This window comes from Carlito syrichta, unplaced genomic scaffold, assembly GCF_000164805.1.
Source record: "Carlito syrichta isolate Samal-C Ts95f unplaced genomic scaffold, Tarsius_syrichta-2.0.1 Scaffold300018, whole genome shotgun sequence".
Classification (NCBI taxonomy): Eukaryota; Metazoa; Chordata; class Mammalia; order Primates; family Tarsiidae; genus Carlito; species Carlito syrichta.
The window spans coordinates 184,017-202,274 of NW_007244114.1; the positions used below are offsets into that span (position 1 = coordinate 184,017).

The window sequence follows — 18,258 nt, forward strand, 5'->3', positions numbered from 1 at the left end:
CCCAGGTGGGTCTCGAACCCACAGCCTCAGGCAATCCACTCACCTCAGCCTCCCAAAGGCGTGGGATTACAGGCTGAGCCACCGAGCCCAGCTACATATTACATTTTTTAAAATGTGCATGTCCTTTGTTTTGACAGCATTGTTACCAGGAATGTAACACTCGGATATACTTTAAAAGTTCACCAATATTCATACATACATAAGGATGTCAATTGGAACATTTTGGGCAGTAATAAAACCTGGAACACAGCCAAGGTTTCTATAAATGGAAGGCAAGTAAATAAAAGTTTGTACAGCAAAGCAGTGAAATACTATGCATAATTTTGAAAGAATAAAACAGTGCTCATTAAAAAGAATGAGGTATATGCTGATATAGAATGATCTCACATTTTTATCATTAAATGAAAAGAAAAACAAGGTACAAAACAGTGTGAGTAGTATGATCACTTTTGTATAAATTTAAAAAATATATAAATGGATGTATATAGGTGGGCATTTTTTTTTTCTGGAAGAAATAAGAAACTATATCTCATGGCAAAAGCCTTTGGGTAGGTGGGAAAGAGGCTTTCAGATTTTATTTTTCCCTTGAGATACAGTTGTTATAATCCTAGACACATATTACTTTTTTTTAGAATGACAGCAGGTTTGCCTGGGCAGGGATATTTGGGAGTCATTTTTGGTTTTCTTCTTTGTTCTTATTTGTATTAAATTTTTTTTTTTGAGTTGGAGTCTCACTCTGTCACCCAGACTGGAGTGCAGTGGCCGCTCCCAGCCACTGCAGCCTCGACCTGCTGGGCTCTGGCGATCCTTCCGCCCCAGCCTTCCAAGTAGCCGGAATTACAGGCACGCGCTACCATGCCCGGCTGATTTTTTTATTTACTGTAGAGATGAGGTCTCGCCAAGTTGCCCAGGCGGGTCTCGAACCCGCGGGCTCAGGCAATCCACTCACCTCAGCCTCCCAAAGCACGGGATTACAGGCTGAGCCACAGAGGCTGGCTTGTATTAATTTTTAATGAAATGTCGCAAAGAAAACTTATGAAATAGAAGTATGTGTTTTCAAAGTACAAGCTTGTGAATAAAATTCCTAGTTTTTAAATCACCTGGTCTCACGTGCATTTCATGGCCACCTGTGTCACATTAAAACTATGAGTCACAAGCAGAGTAGCAGGTCATTTTTGAAAACCTCAGAAAAGAGAAGCCCTTCTGTCAGGACGTCCAAAGACAGAAGAGTATGATGTATTAAAAGGTGGCTTCATGCTAGACCCTTGATGCTCATCCATGTCACCCAGGCACTAATTAGAAATGCAGAATCTCAGGCCCACTCAGACCTACTGAATCAAAATCTGCCTCCTACAGACTGCCCAGGTGATCCACTAGCACATTAAACTCTGAGAACTCCTGGACTAGCTCAGAGGTGTCACCCACAGCTGAAAACTGTAATCACCAAAAGGGTTCTGTAACTCTATCAGCACGAGGTGGGTCCCATGTTCGACACACAGAATGCAAATCTCTGGGATGGGCCCCTATAGGGCAGATTCCAGTGTGCAGCCTGACATTGACAACCCCCCGTAATAATCAGTATCTTTTCTTCTCTGCTCCTTCAAATACAGCTCTATCGTAACATTTGTGATAGCTACTCTAACTCAGAGTACTTTCTCAGTACTGTGCTAAGCATTTTTCCCACATCACTTTCTTTTAATCCCACAACCCAGTGGTCCTGGCATTGGCATTCCTATCTTACTAATGAGGAAACTGAATCTTAGAGTTTAAGTAACCTTTCCAGCCTCCTACAGCTAGTAAGTAGCAGAAGGCAGGCTCAAACCCAGGTTACTTAACTTTTTTGCTTTTAACTTCATTATAATATAGTCACTTGGTTGTGTTTGTTTGTTTGTTTTTGAGTTGGAGTCTCAGTCTGTCGCCCAGGCTGCAGTGCAGTGGCATGCTCACAGCCACCGCAGCTTCGAACTGCTTTGATGTTAAGAATTATGTCATTCTTTCTCAGTTTCTAGTGCCCAGTTCAAAATAGGTGCACAACAAATATTACAGAATATCAAGTGCATCATTACCTTGATATATTGCAGGTGCGTCATAAAAGGTTGAAAATATGGATGCATGAGACACAGCCCAGGAACCTTGAGCTAGATGACAAAGTTGACCCTTCCCCTTCCTCAGGATGGTGTTACAAGCTTGGCTGGTGCCAATTAATGTTTCATCTGAAAGTCTGGCCTCATGTCACCATCATTCAGACCTTTCACCATATCATACCTCAAGGTTAGGAATCTGGCCGCTCATGCCAACATTCCCAATATGTCAGGAAGCCCATGACATGCTTCCATGTTTTTTGACAGGCCATGAGAACAGAGCACAAGAGAGAGGATTGAGCTGCTTCCATTTCAGCTAAAATTCCCATTACTCTCTAATTAGCAGATGTTTGAAGGCATCATATACTCCCTGTAGCTGTGAAACAGCTATTATTTTGGTTCCATAGCACCATCTTGCAACCAAAATCACCAGCTCAATTTCACTCTCCACTGAAGCTCTTCACCCCACCCTGGCATGCACCTTGTGCCCATGTCTAGATCCCTACAAAAATCAAAGAGAGACCAGTGAGTAGTTACTCTGATGTTTATTTTAATGCATCTTAGTCCACACGGTTGGTATAAAATCAGAAAAAGCAAAGCAAAAACAAAAGGTCTGGAGTCTTAGCATCAGAGGGCACCGTATATACATCTACAGTTGGTGGCCAATACGAGTCATTGCCAGACAGTCCTTGGAGGCACAGAACAGCCTTAGACCCAGCCAAGCTCTAGGAACTCATGGTCCCAAGGGGCCTAGACGCTTGTCCTGATGCTCCGACCGTAAGAAAAATGTGGGAGTGATGAAGGCTTTTACGATTTACTCATTGTAGTAATAATAGCAGCCTAGCTAGGTACAAAAGCGGTTATAAACCATTTATATTACACAGAATTATTCAGGTCTCCATTCTACTTTATATTGTAAAATTGTTAATTGAATTTCCAGTGAGTCGTTTAGATGATTAGTGATAATAAGGAATGGTAAATCCATAGCACCATTTCACAGATTTGTCATCGATTTCTCATTTAGATGTGTGACAGAGATACTCCACCTGCAAGGACAAGTATCCCAAAGCCACAAGCCATGTTTTTGCGAGGGCTTCTGTTGGGGCGTTTGTCCGTGCGTGCGTAAGGTTTCACACAGAGGTTTAGGCAGTGGATGCTTCCACTGAATGCACTGGGCACCCAATCAAAGGGCTTTTGGCCATTTGGGGTTTATACCCACACTTTGGTTTTCTAAATGAGGTGGACTGGGAGGGAGGTATCTTCTTTCAGATAAAAGGGAAGGGGCGAGACAGAGTTATTTTATTTCTGGGCAAACAAAACAAAAAAACAAAAACAGAAATACTGAGTTTGATTATACTGTTAGGATGTAAAGTTCCTTAGCTACTTCTTTAAGGTTCAACACGAGGCTGATGGTCAACATAAAAAGCAAACAATACTATGTACATATATGTAAAAAGTGTTATAAATAGGTTTTATAAACCGTAGATATTATATACATCTTCAATCAACAGCAACCCCCCCCCTTGAATGCTTTCTGTTTGGTTTGGTTTGAGTTTGGGTTTTTTGGCTAGCTCTTTTTTTTTCTGGTTTCTGGTTTCCTTCCTCCCTTCCCTGTATACGCTCAGAGCCTCAGACGGACTGTCTGGGCACCTCATTCGCGTTTCCGCAAGATCACATAGATGACACCACTGAGGAGGGCCAGGGGGAAGGCCACCCAAGCCAGGATGTAGGCGAAGCCGTAGGAGTAGTCAGAGTTGAGATGCCATTCTGGGTGCCTCACCGTGTAGATGGCCGCTGCGCTCATCACACACAGACCTGGAGAGGAGAGAGACAAACTGAGTGAAGGGGAGTTCACAGCAGGCCCTCTCCTCCACTACTCCAACACTACATTGCACAGGAAGAATATTTCTTTTTTTTTTTTTTGAGTTGTAGTCTCACTCTTACTATCCAGGCTGGAGTACAGTGGCTTGCTCATGGCTACCGCAGCCTTGACCTGCTGGGCTCAGGCAATCCTTCCACCTCAGCCTTCCAAGTAGCTGGAACTACAGATGCATGCCACCACGCCCAGCTAAGGAAGAACATTTCTAACCTGGGAAGGACTCTGCTTTCAGATCCAGAATGGAGAGGACGCGCTGGAAATATGGGAACAAGGAAAACAATTTGCTCTCCACTTCTAATCTTAGCCATCCAGGCCACAATCTCTGAAGGTTCCCTTCACATTTTCCGCCCCATTTTCCTTAACCCCCACCAATTCCCAGGCCACATACGGTGGCCAGTGAATGCTCAGGTTGCAAGAGAAACCTGCCTATCTCTCTCCAAGGGTGGTTAGGTGTGGAAACCCCTGGAAATCTGTGAACCACTCTTCAAATGGGTAGCTGGCATTACCCCAAACCAATGGAAGTTAAACAACATTTTACCATTTTTGGAGTTGTGTCATGGCAAAAGCATTAGGCTCCATGCAGACCCTAAGGTCCCATGGTCCCCAGCAGGGTTACCACATAGGAGATGGAGCAAGCAGTGCCTGTGGGCACTGCTGACCAGATCAAGGAATGTATGGAGAGGAAAAAGTAGGTGAGGAGGAAACAAGGAGCAAGGAGACAATCCAAATGGGAACCAAGGCTGAAGAGGGGGAGGATGACCAAGGGCAAGCTCCGTTTCACTAGATGCCCCCAAGGTTGGGTCTGAAGCCCAAAGAGGGATAAGAGGGTATTGGATACATAGGTAGTATCTGATGCCCACTGATGCAGCCCTTTGGTGTGGGAAAGAGAAGAAAGGCCTCCACCTCAGGCCCTGTGGAACAGTCAAGCTCAAGCTGATGGCCCGAACCCACGTGACAGTCAGCATCCCCCTGTAGGGAGGGGTCGGGTGATGTCAGCACCCCAGCCTGGAGCTGCACAAAGCCTGGTCTGTTCCCTCCTGAAAACAGGGTCTTTGAGAAGCTCTGAGTGATTCTATTATAAATCCAGCACGCCGTGTGGGATTCATGTGGTTCCAATGCCCCCAGTGCCCTCCAGACCACCTACAGCTAACCTCACTGATATTTAGGCTGCTGTGTTACTGGACACTGCAACTTTGTTTGAACAACATTAACCACCCTGATAAGACTTTCCTTCTGCAACTCAGAGGAGAAAACACCCATTCGATTGGCTCCCATTGGGAACGCCACACAATAGCCTTGGAACTACAGTGGGACGGGGTCCCAGACCTGACACTTACATGAAGTTCAGGAGACAGCAAAGATGTCCATGTCAGGAGGAAAACAATACTGGCGAATCATTGTTTCATGAAAACAGCAGTTTCGATATGCTGGGGACACAGTTTACCTGCTGTGGGGTCCAGGATTCTCAATGATCCTGCCCTACTGCTCCATGGCTCACCTCTCCAAAGTATGAATTCTTGTATTTAAGAAATATTGACGCTTTCTCTTGAGCTCTGTCTGACCTACCTACTGAGTGCAGGACTATAAAAAGGGAAACATGACCACTGCAGTGAGCAAGGTGTCAAGAGAGTGCTAACAGGGCAGGACAACACTTATCACATGGGCAAGACACCAGATGGGTGTCTAACCAGCACTGGCATGATAAATGCCCTGTTAGTTGGCAAACCAGCTATTCCCCAATTTCACTGCAAAGAGAAAACATCAGTTTCCATCCTTGACCGAGGGGACAACAATACACAGTGTAATGATTTACAGAGTATATCATTAGGACACACAGTGCAATGACTAACTAGATAGCTGAATGTGTATGACTTTTACCCTAAAAGAATCTCAGAAACGAATGAGTCTAAGCTTAACAGTGATAAGCATTATGGTAACATAACCTACAAAGCCAAAGAGAGGATATGCACCTTATAATTACTGTTGTCAGGAGACTGATGCTTTAGGAAATATATTATTACAAGGCTGTCTGTTTGTAAAGCAATAGATGCACCCTAAAATATAGGGAGGGGAATGAGTCCTGTAACTGAGTACTCTCTCTCTGCAACCCAGGGTAGTTAGTGTCATGTAACAGTTGTCCCCAAAAGCCAAACACTCCTGCTAATAAATGGACTGTGACTCACTTTCTCAGCAACCAGTGGGTGCAGATTCATTGTTAAGATCCCCGTGGTGAGGTAAGTGAGGGCTCTGCCGTGGGCTGGCAGGCAGGCAGGCAATCTGCCTTCTCCACAGATGAGCAATCTGCAGTGACGACGACCCCTTCTCCCCGGGAGAGGCCTGAGTCTCGAAGCATAGGTCAACTTTAAGTGGAAGGATACTGACCCTGACCAGACAACATAAGGTACTTGGCATTAAAGTAAAAAGAGTTTCTTCCTGTCTCAGGATGGCTGGGTCTACAATCACTCTCTGAAAATTCTCCCTAAAGTCCTTTTGAAGAGAAGGTCTCAAGACTCTTTAATAGCAATTACAACCTCAAGGGCATGATTAGAACCCAGAACCTCTGGAAAAAAGTACCCAAGGCCGGGCACAGTGGCTCATGCCTATAATCCCAGCACTTTGGGAGGCCGAGGTGAGAGAGTTGCCTGAGCCCACAGGTTTGAGACCAGCTTGGGCAACTTGGTGAGACCTTACCTCTACCATAAATCAAAAAAAGTAGATAGGCATGGTGGTGCATGCCTGTAGTTCCAGTTACTTGGAAGGCTGAGGCGGAAGGATCGCCTGAGCCCAGCAGGTCAAGGCTGCGGTAGCCGTGAGCAGGCCACTGCACTCCAGCCCAGGCAGCAGAGTGAGACTCCAACTCAAAAACAAACAAACACACAAACAAAAAAAGTACCCAAGGGGTCAAAGGCAAAGGAAGCAACTGAGGGAATTCCCAATAATTCCTCATCATCTCCATTCCCTTTGGTTCAGTAAACATGTAATGAGTGCCTATTGTATGTGGGCACAGTTCTAGCTACTCGTCTAGATGCACCAAGATAAACGATACAAGGTCCCTACCTTTAAGGGATGTCTGTCCAGAAGACAGATATATCTGCAGATACTTTCAATCTAGTATGATGGAATTTTGAGAGAGGGAGAGAAATGCACTAGATGCCCTGAGAGCAAAGATGGGCATTAGGTCCAACCTAGAGGCTAAAGAAGCCACTTGGGTTCTGATAAAATAGGTGGAAAGCTCACGAAGGGCCAGGAAAGAGAGCACATAAAATGGCATGTTATGGAAGTCGTGATGAGAAGCCTCTGAGAAATCTTCAGCCAAGGAGAAACATGGTCAGATACATGTTTTAGAACAATCACTCAGGTAGCAGTGCAGAAAATGGATTTAGGGACAAGGACAAGACAGGAAGCAGGAAGGTGCATGTCTCCTGACAACAATCATGATGAAGTACTTATCCTCTCTTTGGCTCTGCAAGTATTCTAAGCAGCTATTTTACATAGCTGGGATGGCACAAGTGAGTCAAGACAAAAGAAATGGGCATAATGCCTCTGGTGGATGCTACAATCCGAAAGACTCAGTGGTGTGCTGGCTCTGGGGTGAGGGAGAGAGGAGAACTTCAGGCAACTGGGAACATGGTGATGTCTTAGAAGCCAAGGGAATAAAGCATCAAGGAATGAGTAGTCAACAGTATCGAAAGGAGTAGAATGAACTAACAAAGACTTTAAAACGTACTTTGGTAACCCCAACAAAAGCACTTTCATTTGAGAGCCTGGAGCAGAAGTCAGAGAGAAGTTGGCTAGAAAGTGGATGTCAGTGAGACCACCATGATGGTCACTGGAAGGCCGTGGTATTGGGTTGATGAGTGAGTACTTTTGTGGCACTCCCTCTTCATTCTCAGGGCAACGAGGTAGACTGCAAGAGGCTGTAAGGCTTGTTACCTTGAAAACTCTAACCTGACTTATACAGAGCCTTCTCTGCTTCTAGCCCAGTTTCCATCTTCAGCCTCCAAGTGCTACCTAGAAAGCCATAACAGACTCTGATCTGAGCAGGACCAGCAAGACATACAAATGATTCACTCCTAACAAGGGCTTCTAAATGTGGTATCCGACGTAAGCCACCTTTGAGTCACTCCAGACAGGAGGGTACTATGCTTTTATTAATCGTACCCCAAATTCTCTTATTCAAAATGCCCTATACAAGTATCAATCTGTCTTTTTAAAAAATGGAAACCCACTCAGAAGTCCTCTCCACTATCTTTTTGTTCTTAATCACCGTAACTACCCATTTGACCTGAGCTTGATTTTATCAAGGAAACACAATTATCTAATCACCTAACAAATATTCAGGACCTCCTCTGAGTCCCACACAGAGCAAGTTGCTAGGTGTGAGTAGTGAAATAAATCAAGACAAGCAAATCTTTCTTTCTAGGTCTGTATCTATAAAAATTTCTTGATGTTTTCCCATCTGGTGTCACCCAACTCAACTGAGCTAAGGCAAAGACAACTACTGTTTAGGAATAGATGACTATTATAGGTTCTGAAAATCAAAATGATTCCAAAATCCAGATACAGGATCAGGGTATTACTTTTTTTTTTTTTTTTTGAGTTGGAGTCTCACTCTGTTGCCCAGAATGGAGTGCAGTGGCACGCTTCCGGCCACCACAGCCTCTACCTGCTGGGCTCCGGCGATCCTTCTGCCTCAGCCTTCCAAGTAGCCAGAACTACAGGTGCGTGCTACCACACCCGGCTAATTTGTTAATTTATTGTAGAGATGAGGTCTCACCAAGTTGCCCGGATGGATCTCGAACTCACAGGCTCAGGCAATCCACTCGCCTTGGCCTCCCAAAGTGCTAGGATTACAGGCTGAGCCACTGAGCCCGGCCGGACATGTCTTTTCTAAGAAGGAGGTTTAGAAGACTCTACAGCCCATGAAAGGAATTAATTGTATAGAAGATCTTACAGTGGGATTTGGGGCAGTTTAATGGTTACACCAGTGGTTACCAACCCTGAATGTACTTCACAGTCACCCAGAGAGTAGAGTTGCCCCACCTCAGAGCTATTAAATGAGAATATCCAGGGATGAGACCTGAGCACTAGCACCTTTTTAAAGGTGATTCTGTTGTGCAGCTCAGTTGGAAAGCACTAAACTAGAGGGAGGTACCTTTTGATATGCATCCAGGAAGCAGCCAACCTAAGAAGCATGTAATCAAGGAAAGAGCGTTCTTAACTGTGAGCCTTGTGGCTAACTGGAGAAGGGATGATGTGGCAAACCAGGAGACTTCTCACCACACACAGAGCTGTAATCTAGAGCAGGGAGACAGCTCCTAAACCTACAGTTGGCCCCCGGAGCCCTGCACACTTTTCACCTGCCTTTCCTGCAAGCTCATGTGTATGATCTCTGAAGATCACAGCTAGCCGCTCCAAAGCGAAGCTATGCAGAGAGTCTAGCCTATATCAGTCACTTGGGAGACTTGGCAGAAATCCTGATGGTTCCCACTTAAAATGTTTCAGTGTTTTCAAGAGGCATCTGCCCTGCATGAAACCTAGCTACTGTGGGAGGCATACTCTTTAACATTTCATGATTGTAGGGCTCCTTTCTTTTTTTTTTTTTTTCTTTCTTTCTTCTTTGTTTTTTGTTTGTGTTAGTTTTTCTGACTTCTTCCTTGCTGTTGTCACTTACAAGGTTTTCACTAGTTTTCATCTCCAACATCCCTACCCTAATTAGTTTACTAGTTACTAGCTTCTTATAAGTCTGAGTTGGGAAACAACATGACAAGCTGTCACATGCTGAAGGAGTCAGAGAACCTCTAAGAAGAGATCCTAACTTTCAGTTCTCAGTTTTAGTAGAAAGACCCTACAGCATTTTCAAAAGCAATGTCTTGGAGATCTGAAGTTCTTAGGAAATCAACTTTCAGATCATTTTGGCTGGGATTAACAATGAACAGAACATTCTTAGGATTTATACATTACAACTGCTATTTTATCTCAACATTTCAAATGCTAGATAGCTTCCTATTTAAATGTGTACCGCTAAACAAACCAACAGATAACTGAAAATGATGTCTCGTGAGAGATAAGCAGCTTGATTTGAAGAGGATAAAGGAGAAACAAATCATGTGCTTTTACATTCAGGGTATTTGTAGCAGAGTTCTAAAGCTCTTGCATTGAGTTCAGAGGACAGTGAAAACAATGAAGATAGTATGAATTAAAAATATACTTGGGAAGATGAGAAAATCTCGATACTAAGGAGTGCTTGGCTGAACTGAAACACTTTAACACATAGGGCAGTTATATGTGTGACTTAACAGATGTTATCTCTGGACTTTGAGTTCTGACCTAAAATGACATTGTTAAGAAGACATTGTTAGAAAATTTAAAGCTGAAATATCTCAGAGGGAAGAATGAAGATGAAGGTGTTTACTATTCTGAGAAACCCCTTCAACCGCAACTTAACTTTTCTGAGTTCCATATTTTCCGTTTGACTAGGTCTGATGGCACAAGCTTATATCCATTACAGATGCTTGGGATATTCAGAATAATAAATGGTATAGTTTTGCATTTACCTTCCACTGTAAATCAGTTCCAAAGAATGATAATACCAAAAGCAGAGCTCTGTCTTAGATTTTGTGCTCCTTAAAATTTTTGGTGGATCTGTGTCTCTAAATATAAGAAGAAGTACTTAACTATATACAGTCCACATGGCATGGGAGAATGTTTAAGCACTCAGTTGTCCCTGCCATGAGCTGGGTGACCTTGAGCATTCATTTACTCTCTCCTGGACTCAGTTTATTCCTCAGTAAGATAATAAGCTTGTATAGATTGCATATAAAAAATTTTTCACATCATATGAGTAATGTGCCAACATCCTAACAAGGTTTGAGGGTGGCACATCTCACACATGAGCATGAAAATCTAATCATGTTTATGAACTACAAAAGGATCAGTATAAATATGTTATGAAACTTCTGGTTCCTAAGTATCTTGAGTATCTTGAGGACATATCCACTGATGCAATGAATGTGATCATCGTTTGATTTGGTATCCAATTAAAACCAGTGAGCGAAAACAGAAACCCCAGAATACGTTATAGCTGTCTTTATCACATCTGAAAATGGAGTAAATAATGATAACTCTTCACTTTATCATACCTGAAAATGACTTCTCATTGCATAATTAGTCATTTAACAGAGCGGGAAACAATCCAGGAGCTTGGCTTGGTATAACAAAACCTGTGCAAGTAGCAAAGGACTGTTTGGTTTTGAAATCCCCAAACCATGAATGTTGAAATGCATTTAAGTGTATGGTGAGAAGTGGCTTTTCAGTTTACTCCCTTTATCCAGAAAAAAGGTAACTCTCTGCCTTCTGAAAAAGGTCACTAACATTCCACCTCAGGCTGTGTCTTCTATATAAGCTCTGTTTAGAGCATTACATCCATCAAGGACATGTGGACTGCTTCCAATCCCCCAGTGACTGCTCCTGAGCAAAGGATGGTGATATGGTACCATGGGCACTCTGACAACAACTAAAACAAGAGAGGCTAAGTCCTTTGTCTACTCAGGAGGACCAGAATTGAAAACATCTCGCTGTACCTAGATGTACACTGGTACATATGGGGTTGGTGATTTATGCACATGAACCATGCAATCCACCACTCTATCTGCCCCTTTCTTCTCTTCAGTGCCCCTCTGACTCAGTAAACTGACAGTCAACAGACAGAAGGATGAGAATCCATAAAGCAAGACGCTGGCCAGACTCTAAAGACAAAGTTGAAAGATGTCACCCTGTGTGACAGAAGCTTCTAGGCTCTGCACACTGTGCATATGAATGATCTATCATGATTCATAACCTATACAAATGAGGGAAGTTGAAGACAGTTTATGGAGGAGATGAAGGAAACCTCTCATGTGTTTTCAGGTACTGTCAAAGTCCCATGTTTGGAAATGATAGCATGTAACACAGGGATGCCCAAATGAAGATATCAGAGGTGACAGCAGGAAACCAAAGCCCAGTGGAACCTAGGAACTAGAGTAAAGGAGGGTAAGAATTGTCCACTTGCCTACATCATTACTTACAGAGAGAAGACACATGAGAACATCCTTGTCAGCTCTCAGCATATCACTGAAGCTGAGATGGTTTCCTAAGACATAGTATAATCTGCAGGAAACAGCCCTCAAGCCTGGGCTTTGCTCTACTGGTAGCCACAGTACTGACCTCTGATTATATGTCCAGATTGTAGCTTCATTCCTGGTGACATATCTGTCTTGGGTGGGGATCTTTTCCCCTCAAGCCTCTATGCTCTCTTTCAAATGCACCTCATTCCAGGGAGAAGTGGAGAGTTCCAAGACACACACACACACACACACACACACACACACACACCCTTACACTTTATGGAAAGCATCCAATGGGCAAATAGGCAGATTGACAAACACCAGTCACTCTGGGGCCACATCCTTTTAGTAAACTGATCATTCTGTGGCTTTGGATAGGTCCAGCTTCCACGTGAACTTTACCATCCACAACTTACCTGCAAGGATTTGGAAGATTCCAGTGATGTAAAACCGGCCTCCCTTGGTGAGAGTGAAGAGTTGGCAGAAGAACAGGAACAAGGACAGAACGCTGAAGATGATGGACAGGATCATGGTGGCCTGGACAGATTGCAGCCATTCTGGGGAAAAGAGACACTTGGTTAGGAAAGCTGGCCACAGCCAAGGGAGGGCTCTACCATGAGGCACACAGGGCCTGATGGACTGTGATTGCTGAAGCACAGTCCTCACAGGCAGCAGAAACCCTCTCTCTTTATCTCCTTAGCAGAATTCAGATAATTCATTTTGCACTTTAAAAAAGCCATTCTCATTTGTTTCTTTATATATATATAAAGATGTAATATATATATATATAAAATGCATGTTCAATTATGGACATTTTAGGAAAGGGTTGCAAGAAAATATCTACAGTCCCAGCAGTAGGAGTTAAACTTACATTAAAATATACTGAATTTCCTTCCAGTATTTGCATAATTGTGTTACTTACAGATGGGATATGTGTATATACTAAAGACAGTCTAAGACTTGTCCTCTGTCTTCCCTCAGGGATTTTTAAAGAGCTTATCAGAAGTCCTAGATTCCAAGAAGAATTTTAAGACCACTGTTCAAAATATCAGCATTCCCTAAGGAAATATAAAGATCATGGGAATGGCTCTTGGAGCTCAAACTAATTTTTCAGGAAAATGGAAGAAGATACTGATGGAGAAGCATATGCTCTCTTTAGGTATGAAAATCCATTTGCTTGGCCAAGCTGTAACTTTTTTGGGGGGTGGGAATGGAGTCAATCTTGATCATGACATTATCCTCAGTGCAGAGCACTTGGTGCTCAGCAGATCACCAGATAAGATCATGGTTTACACTTCCTCATCTTTATTGAATCCCAGAATTCCATTCTTCCAACTGAAATTTAGGCAAGGAAGAGTGCCTTCTGTGGTCTCTCCAGTTCACCATCAACTGCAAATTCAAGTCATTTCAGGAAGGAAAGGAGAAGAAACAACCTGAGTTCAGTCCTGTAGAGGGAAGCCCAGGGTGTCCACTGAGAGCAGCATTTGGCCTTTGTCCTTTCTACAGAGCATCACAGAACACTAGGTTTGGCACTGTTCTCATGGACAAAGAGAAACTGAAGAAACTACAGGGTTTTATCCTCTCAGTTCAGTAAACTGGCTATGTGTAATGGCTTCAAAATGTACATATCAATGCTTAATGCAGTAATCAAAGCTATGAAATATGGATGGTCTGGTGGGAAACTGCCAGGAGAGGGGGAGCACACCTCATCAGCAAGGGTACCTGCATAATGAACATTTGTATACCGAATCCTAAATTGTACCCCACATTTTTAAAATAATAAATTTTTTTTAAAAGAAATATGAGTGGTTTATAATAAATGACTGCATAGGATAAATCTGTTTTGAGTTGCAAGTGGCTCATGGCAAAATTTTAAGAATGCTGATTAGGTTAACTGTTACTGGCATTACACACAAGATTCTTCCAAGGCACAGGCTGGAAACACTTTAGAATGGGAAGAAACCTGAGAGATCAACTAGTCCAGTTCCTTTGTGCTGAAAGAGACTTCTGGAGCTGTTTCGATGAGCCCAAGTGACAGTAAAATCTGGGAGAGCCTTGATTCTGGGCTAGTACTCTTTCCACTATAGCACAGCATATGCTTCTTTTATTTTTTCAATTTCTTTCTCAATTAAGGTAAGAAAATTATGTCTAATGGGTTGTGAGCCATCCTGATTTCATTTTTATATAACCTTAATTAAATCTGCTTATCTTTATCCAGCATAATGGTTCTTCTGGAGAAGCAGTTTGCAATAAAGATAATGTTGCCATAATCTTTTTAAAATAAACAAATTATCTAGCACGCTTATAGAGGCAGCTGAAAACACAAAGAAATCTGAGACTCAAATCTGAAACTAAAACAAGGGGATTCACTTTGGCTGGGAAATGCCCCTCAATGCACAACTCTCATGAAGAGCATGGCTGGTGGAGGTGATATCCTGGATTTCTTTCTCCAATCTGAGATCTTGATCTTCACCTTTAACTCCACTATCATTATCAGTAGGAACTACTATCAGACTTCATATACATAAAACACTTAAAACCTTTATATGCTAAATTTACATAGAAAAAGTTCCTAAGATTTAATAATGTAACTAAATACTTCTTGAAACTTCTTTCATCAGTAATTTGAGTTTTAGTCCCAACCCCATTAGTTTGAGTTATTTGGCCATAAGTTGTTTCTCAAATCAGATCAGAATTAGGAGCCCAAGGAAGTTTTTATTCAATGGGCATTTGTTGAATACCTACTGTTCTAAGCCAAGCCTTCTGCTTGGCTCTGGAGATACAAAGATGAAGAAGGTGGTTTTCAACATATACATTAAGCTAGGAAGTTCAACTATATCATCAACCATAATATATGTAAATGGGTTCGAAGCACTCATAAATATGAAATTTTATCTTGGATTAAATCACTCTAGCTATATTCTGATATAAGAGACACACATTAAAAAAAAAATCAGAAGAAAAAAAAAAAGATTTGAAAAAGAAGCTCCAGGCATATAGTAACAAAAAGAAAGCATGTAAAGTAATAATAGCATCAGATGAAACAGAAATTATGTTGAAAGGGCAAAGAGTGTTATTTCATAGAAGAAATATTCAGTTTACTTGATCTTTACTACCAGCTTATTTGATCTATAACTGAAGAAATAATAGTCATAAACATTTATGCATATAACATGACTTGAGAAAGTATAAAGCAAAAAACAATCAAAATAAGAGAAGAAGTTGATAAAACCACAATCCTAATGGAAGACTTTAGCTTTCTCCCTCAGAATAGATAAATCAGATAGACCAAGAATAAGAAAGATTATAGACAGATTATTTATAGAATAGGATTAACAAATTCAATCTAATAGATATGTAGAAAAATTTGTGTCTATGTGACAAAGGTTATATAAAGTATTTTCAAACACACATGGGACAGTCTTACAAACTGACTATATATTAGGCCAAAAATAATATATCAATACATTTCAAATAAAGTAGAAATTATATCAGTTCAACATACATCTAGAGGCAAACAGGAATTAGAAATTAAAAACAAACTAACTAAAATAAATTTGGAAATTCAAAAACAATGTTACAGATAATCCCTTGGATAAAGAAATCAAGATGAAAAGTAAAAATTTCTTCAACAAGGAATGATATTGAGAGTAGTACATGTCAAACCTTTGGGCTATGGCCAAAGCAGTTCTCAGAGGACAATGCATATCCTTATATGCATTTATGAGAAAAATACAACTCAAACTAATGGGGTTGGGACTAAGACTCAAATTACTGGTGAAAGAAGTTTCAAAAAGTATTGAGCTACAATATTAAATCTGAGGAAACTTTTCTATGCAAATTTAACATATGAAAGTTTTAAGTTTTCTATGCATATGAAGTCTGGCGGTAGTTCCCGCTGGTAATGTTAGTGAAGGTAAAGGTGAAGGTCAAGTTCTCCGACTGGAGAAGGAAATCCAGGATATAAAATACTGAAAAATTAACTCAAGAAGCTAGGGGCAAAAAAAAATAAGATAAATGCAAAATTAATGGACTTGACATGGAAAAAAGCAGGATTAATGAAATAGAAAAACCACACGTAATAAAAATATCTGTTTCTTTGTGGGGGGATCATCAACAAGGTAGATAAACTTTATTAAAGCATATAAAAGAAGTATTAAAGAAACAGTAACATATTATGTTCCTGGATAGAAACAGTCAAAGTTGTAAATTTGCCAATTTTCATCCAAGATAACCTACAAATTCAATGCTATCTTAATCAATGTTCCAAATGAAACTTGGCAAAGTGAACCCAAAATTCATCTAAAAGACAATGAGCAACAATAGCTAGGAAAAATTTTGAACCAAACACAGTAATAGCATCAAAAAAACAAAAACAAAAGAAAATCAGAAAAACTGCTAAAACCAGTGAGTAAGAAAATCACCTACCAGCTATCAAACATATCTTAATGCATTAGTAGTAAGACAATATATTTTATTTGTAGATATACAAAGCTTATATTTGTAAGGCTTTAGCAATTCAAATAATATATTAGTCATTAAAGATAAATGAAAGAATAGAACAGAATTAAGACTTTGGAATTATACATGTAAATTTAGTATACAATAAGCATAGCATATAAATCAGTAAGGGAATAATTAACAGATAATAAGTGGTGTTGCTATCTATTTGGTAAAACATAAAATTAGATCTCTAGCTCACATCATTTACAAAATTAAAAAGCTATTTAGATATGTGACCAGCAAAGGAAAACTAAGTATAGCTAATAAACATATTAAAAGGTGTTCAATTTCACTGGTACACCAGGAAAATGCAAGTGAAATCCATAAGGAATGTGATACCAAACTTTATCCATCAAACTGACAAAGTTGAAAAAAAAACCTGATAATATCTGCAAAGTAAATATGTGATAGGTACCTGTATAAATTGTTCATAGGAATAATCCTATAATATAATCCTTTTGTCACCTACAATTTCACAGAATATATTTAAAATGTTCAATACCTATTACATAACAACTCAACAGTTTATTCACTACTTCTTGGATAAGTACTTGAACAAATACTCAAAGAGAAATGAATAAGAATGTTCACTGTAACATCATTTGTATGAGGGAAAATTAATAAGGGTATATCCCTATAATGTAATATTTTACAATGTTAACAAATCATTAGTTAGATAATGAATAGCCTTTGAAAGATCTCCAAGATAATAAAAAGAGTAAGGTGTACCCACAACATGTCATCATTACATAAATACATACCAAAACGCTATGCATGTGTATATAGACATTCATGCATATACATGTGTTCACAGCAAAAAGTGCCAAAATGTGTCAAACTGGTATCAGTGGGTTTCCCCAAGACCCAGGGTTGGAATGAAGGAGAGTTTGGTCAATAAGGCCTTTCACTTGATCTTCATCCTTTTATAGTTATTTATACTTATTTATGAGTCGGAGTCTTACTCTGTCACCCAGGCAGGCTGGAATGCAGTGACACAATCACATCTCATCACAGCCTCTAACTCCTGAGCTCAGGTGATCCTTTTGCCTCAGCCTCTTGTGTAGCTGGGACTATAGGCCTGCACCACCACGCCCGGCTAATTTCTTTTTTTTTTTGAGTTGGAGTCTCACTCTGTCGCCCAGACTGGAGTGCAGTGGCCGCTCCCGGCCACCGTAGCCTCAACTTGCTGGGCTCCGGTGAGCCTTCCACCTCAGCCTTCCACGTAGCCAGAATTACAGGCATGCGCTACCACGCCCGGCTGATTTTTTGATTTATCGTAGAGATGAGGTCTCGCTGCCCAGGCGGGTCTCGAACCCGCAGGCTCAGGCAATCCACTCACCTCAGCCTCCCAAAGGCGCGGGATTACAGGCTGAGCCACCGAGCCCGGCTTAATTTTTTTTTATTTTTTGTAGAAACAAGGTCTCACTATGTTACCTGGGCTCAAGCAATTCTTCCACCTTGGCCTCCCAAAGTGTTGGGATTTCAGGTGTGAGCCACCATGCCCAGCCTGATTTATTTTTAACAAGGAGAATATTTTCTTTTCTTTTCTTTTTTTTTGAGTTGGAGTCTCACTCTGTTGCCCAGACTGGAGTGCAGTAGCCGCTCCCACTCCCAGCCACCGCAGCCTCGACCTGCTGGGCTCCGGCGATCCTTCCACCTCAGCCTTCCGAGTAGCCGGAATTACAGGCAT

At 41.3% G+C, this 18,258-nt stretch overlaps 1 protein-coding gene across 4 annotated transcripts in view; it reads right to left on the reverse strand.

Annotated features, from left to right (window-relative positions):
• Positions 1 to 2,612: 2,612 nt before the first annotated feature.
• The window catches only part of PMP22 (peripheral myelin protein 22), a 36,352-nt gene continuing 20,706 nt past the window's right edge, over positions 2,613 to 18,258 (reverse strand). For all 4 annotated transcript variants that reach the window (XM_021710735.1, XM_021710737.1, XM_008054724.1 and 1 more), the window contains exons 4-5: positions 12,482 to 12,622; positions 2,613 to 3,896 (exon numbers count right to left, since the gene is read on the reverse strand). In XM_021710735.1, coding sequence (XP_021566410.1) covers positions 3,733 to 3,896; positions 12,482 to 12,622 — 305 coding nt within the window. In that variant the 3' untranslated portion in view covers positions 2,613 to 3,732. The remainder of the gene's footprint in view (positions 3,897 to 12,481; positions 12,623 to 18,258) is intronic.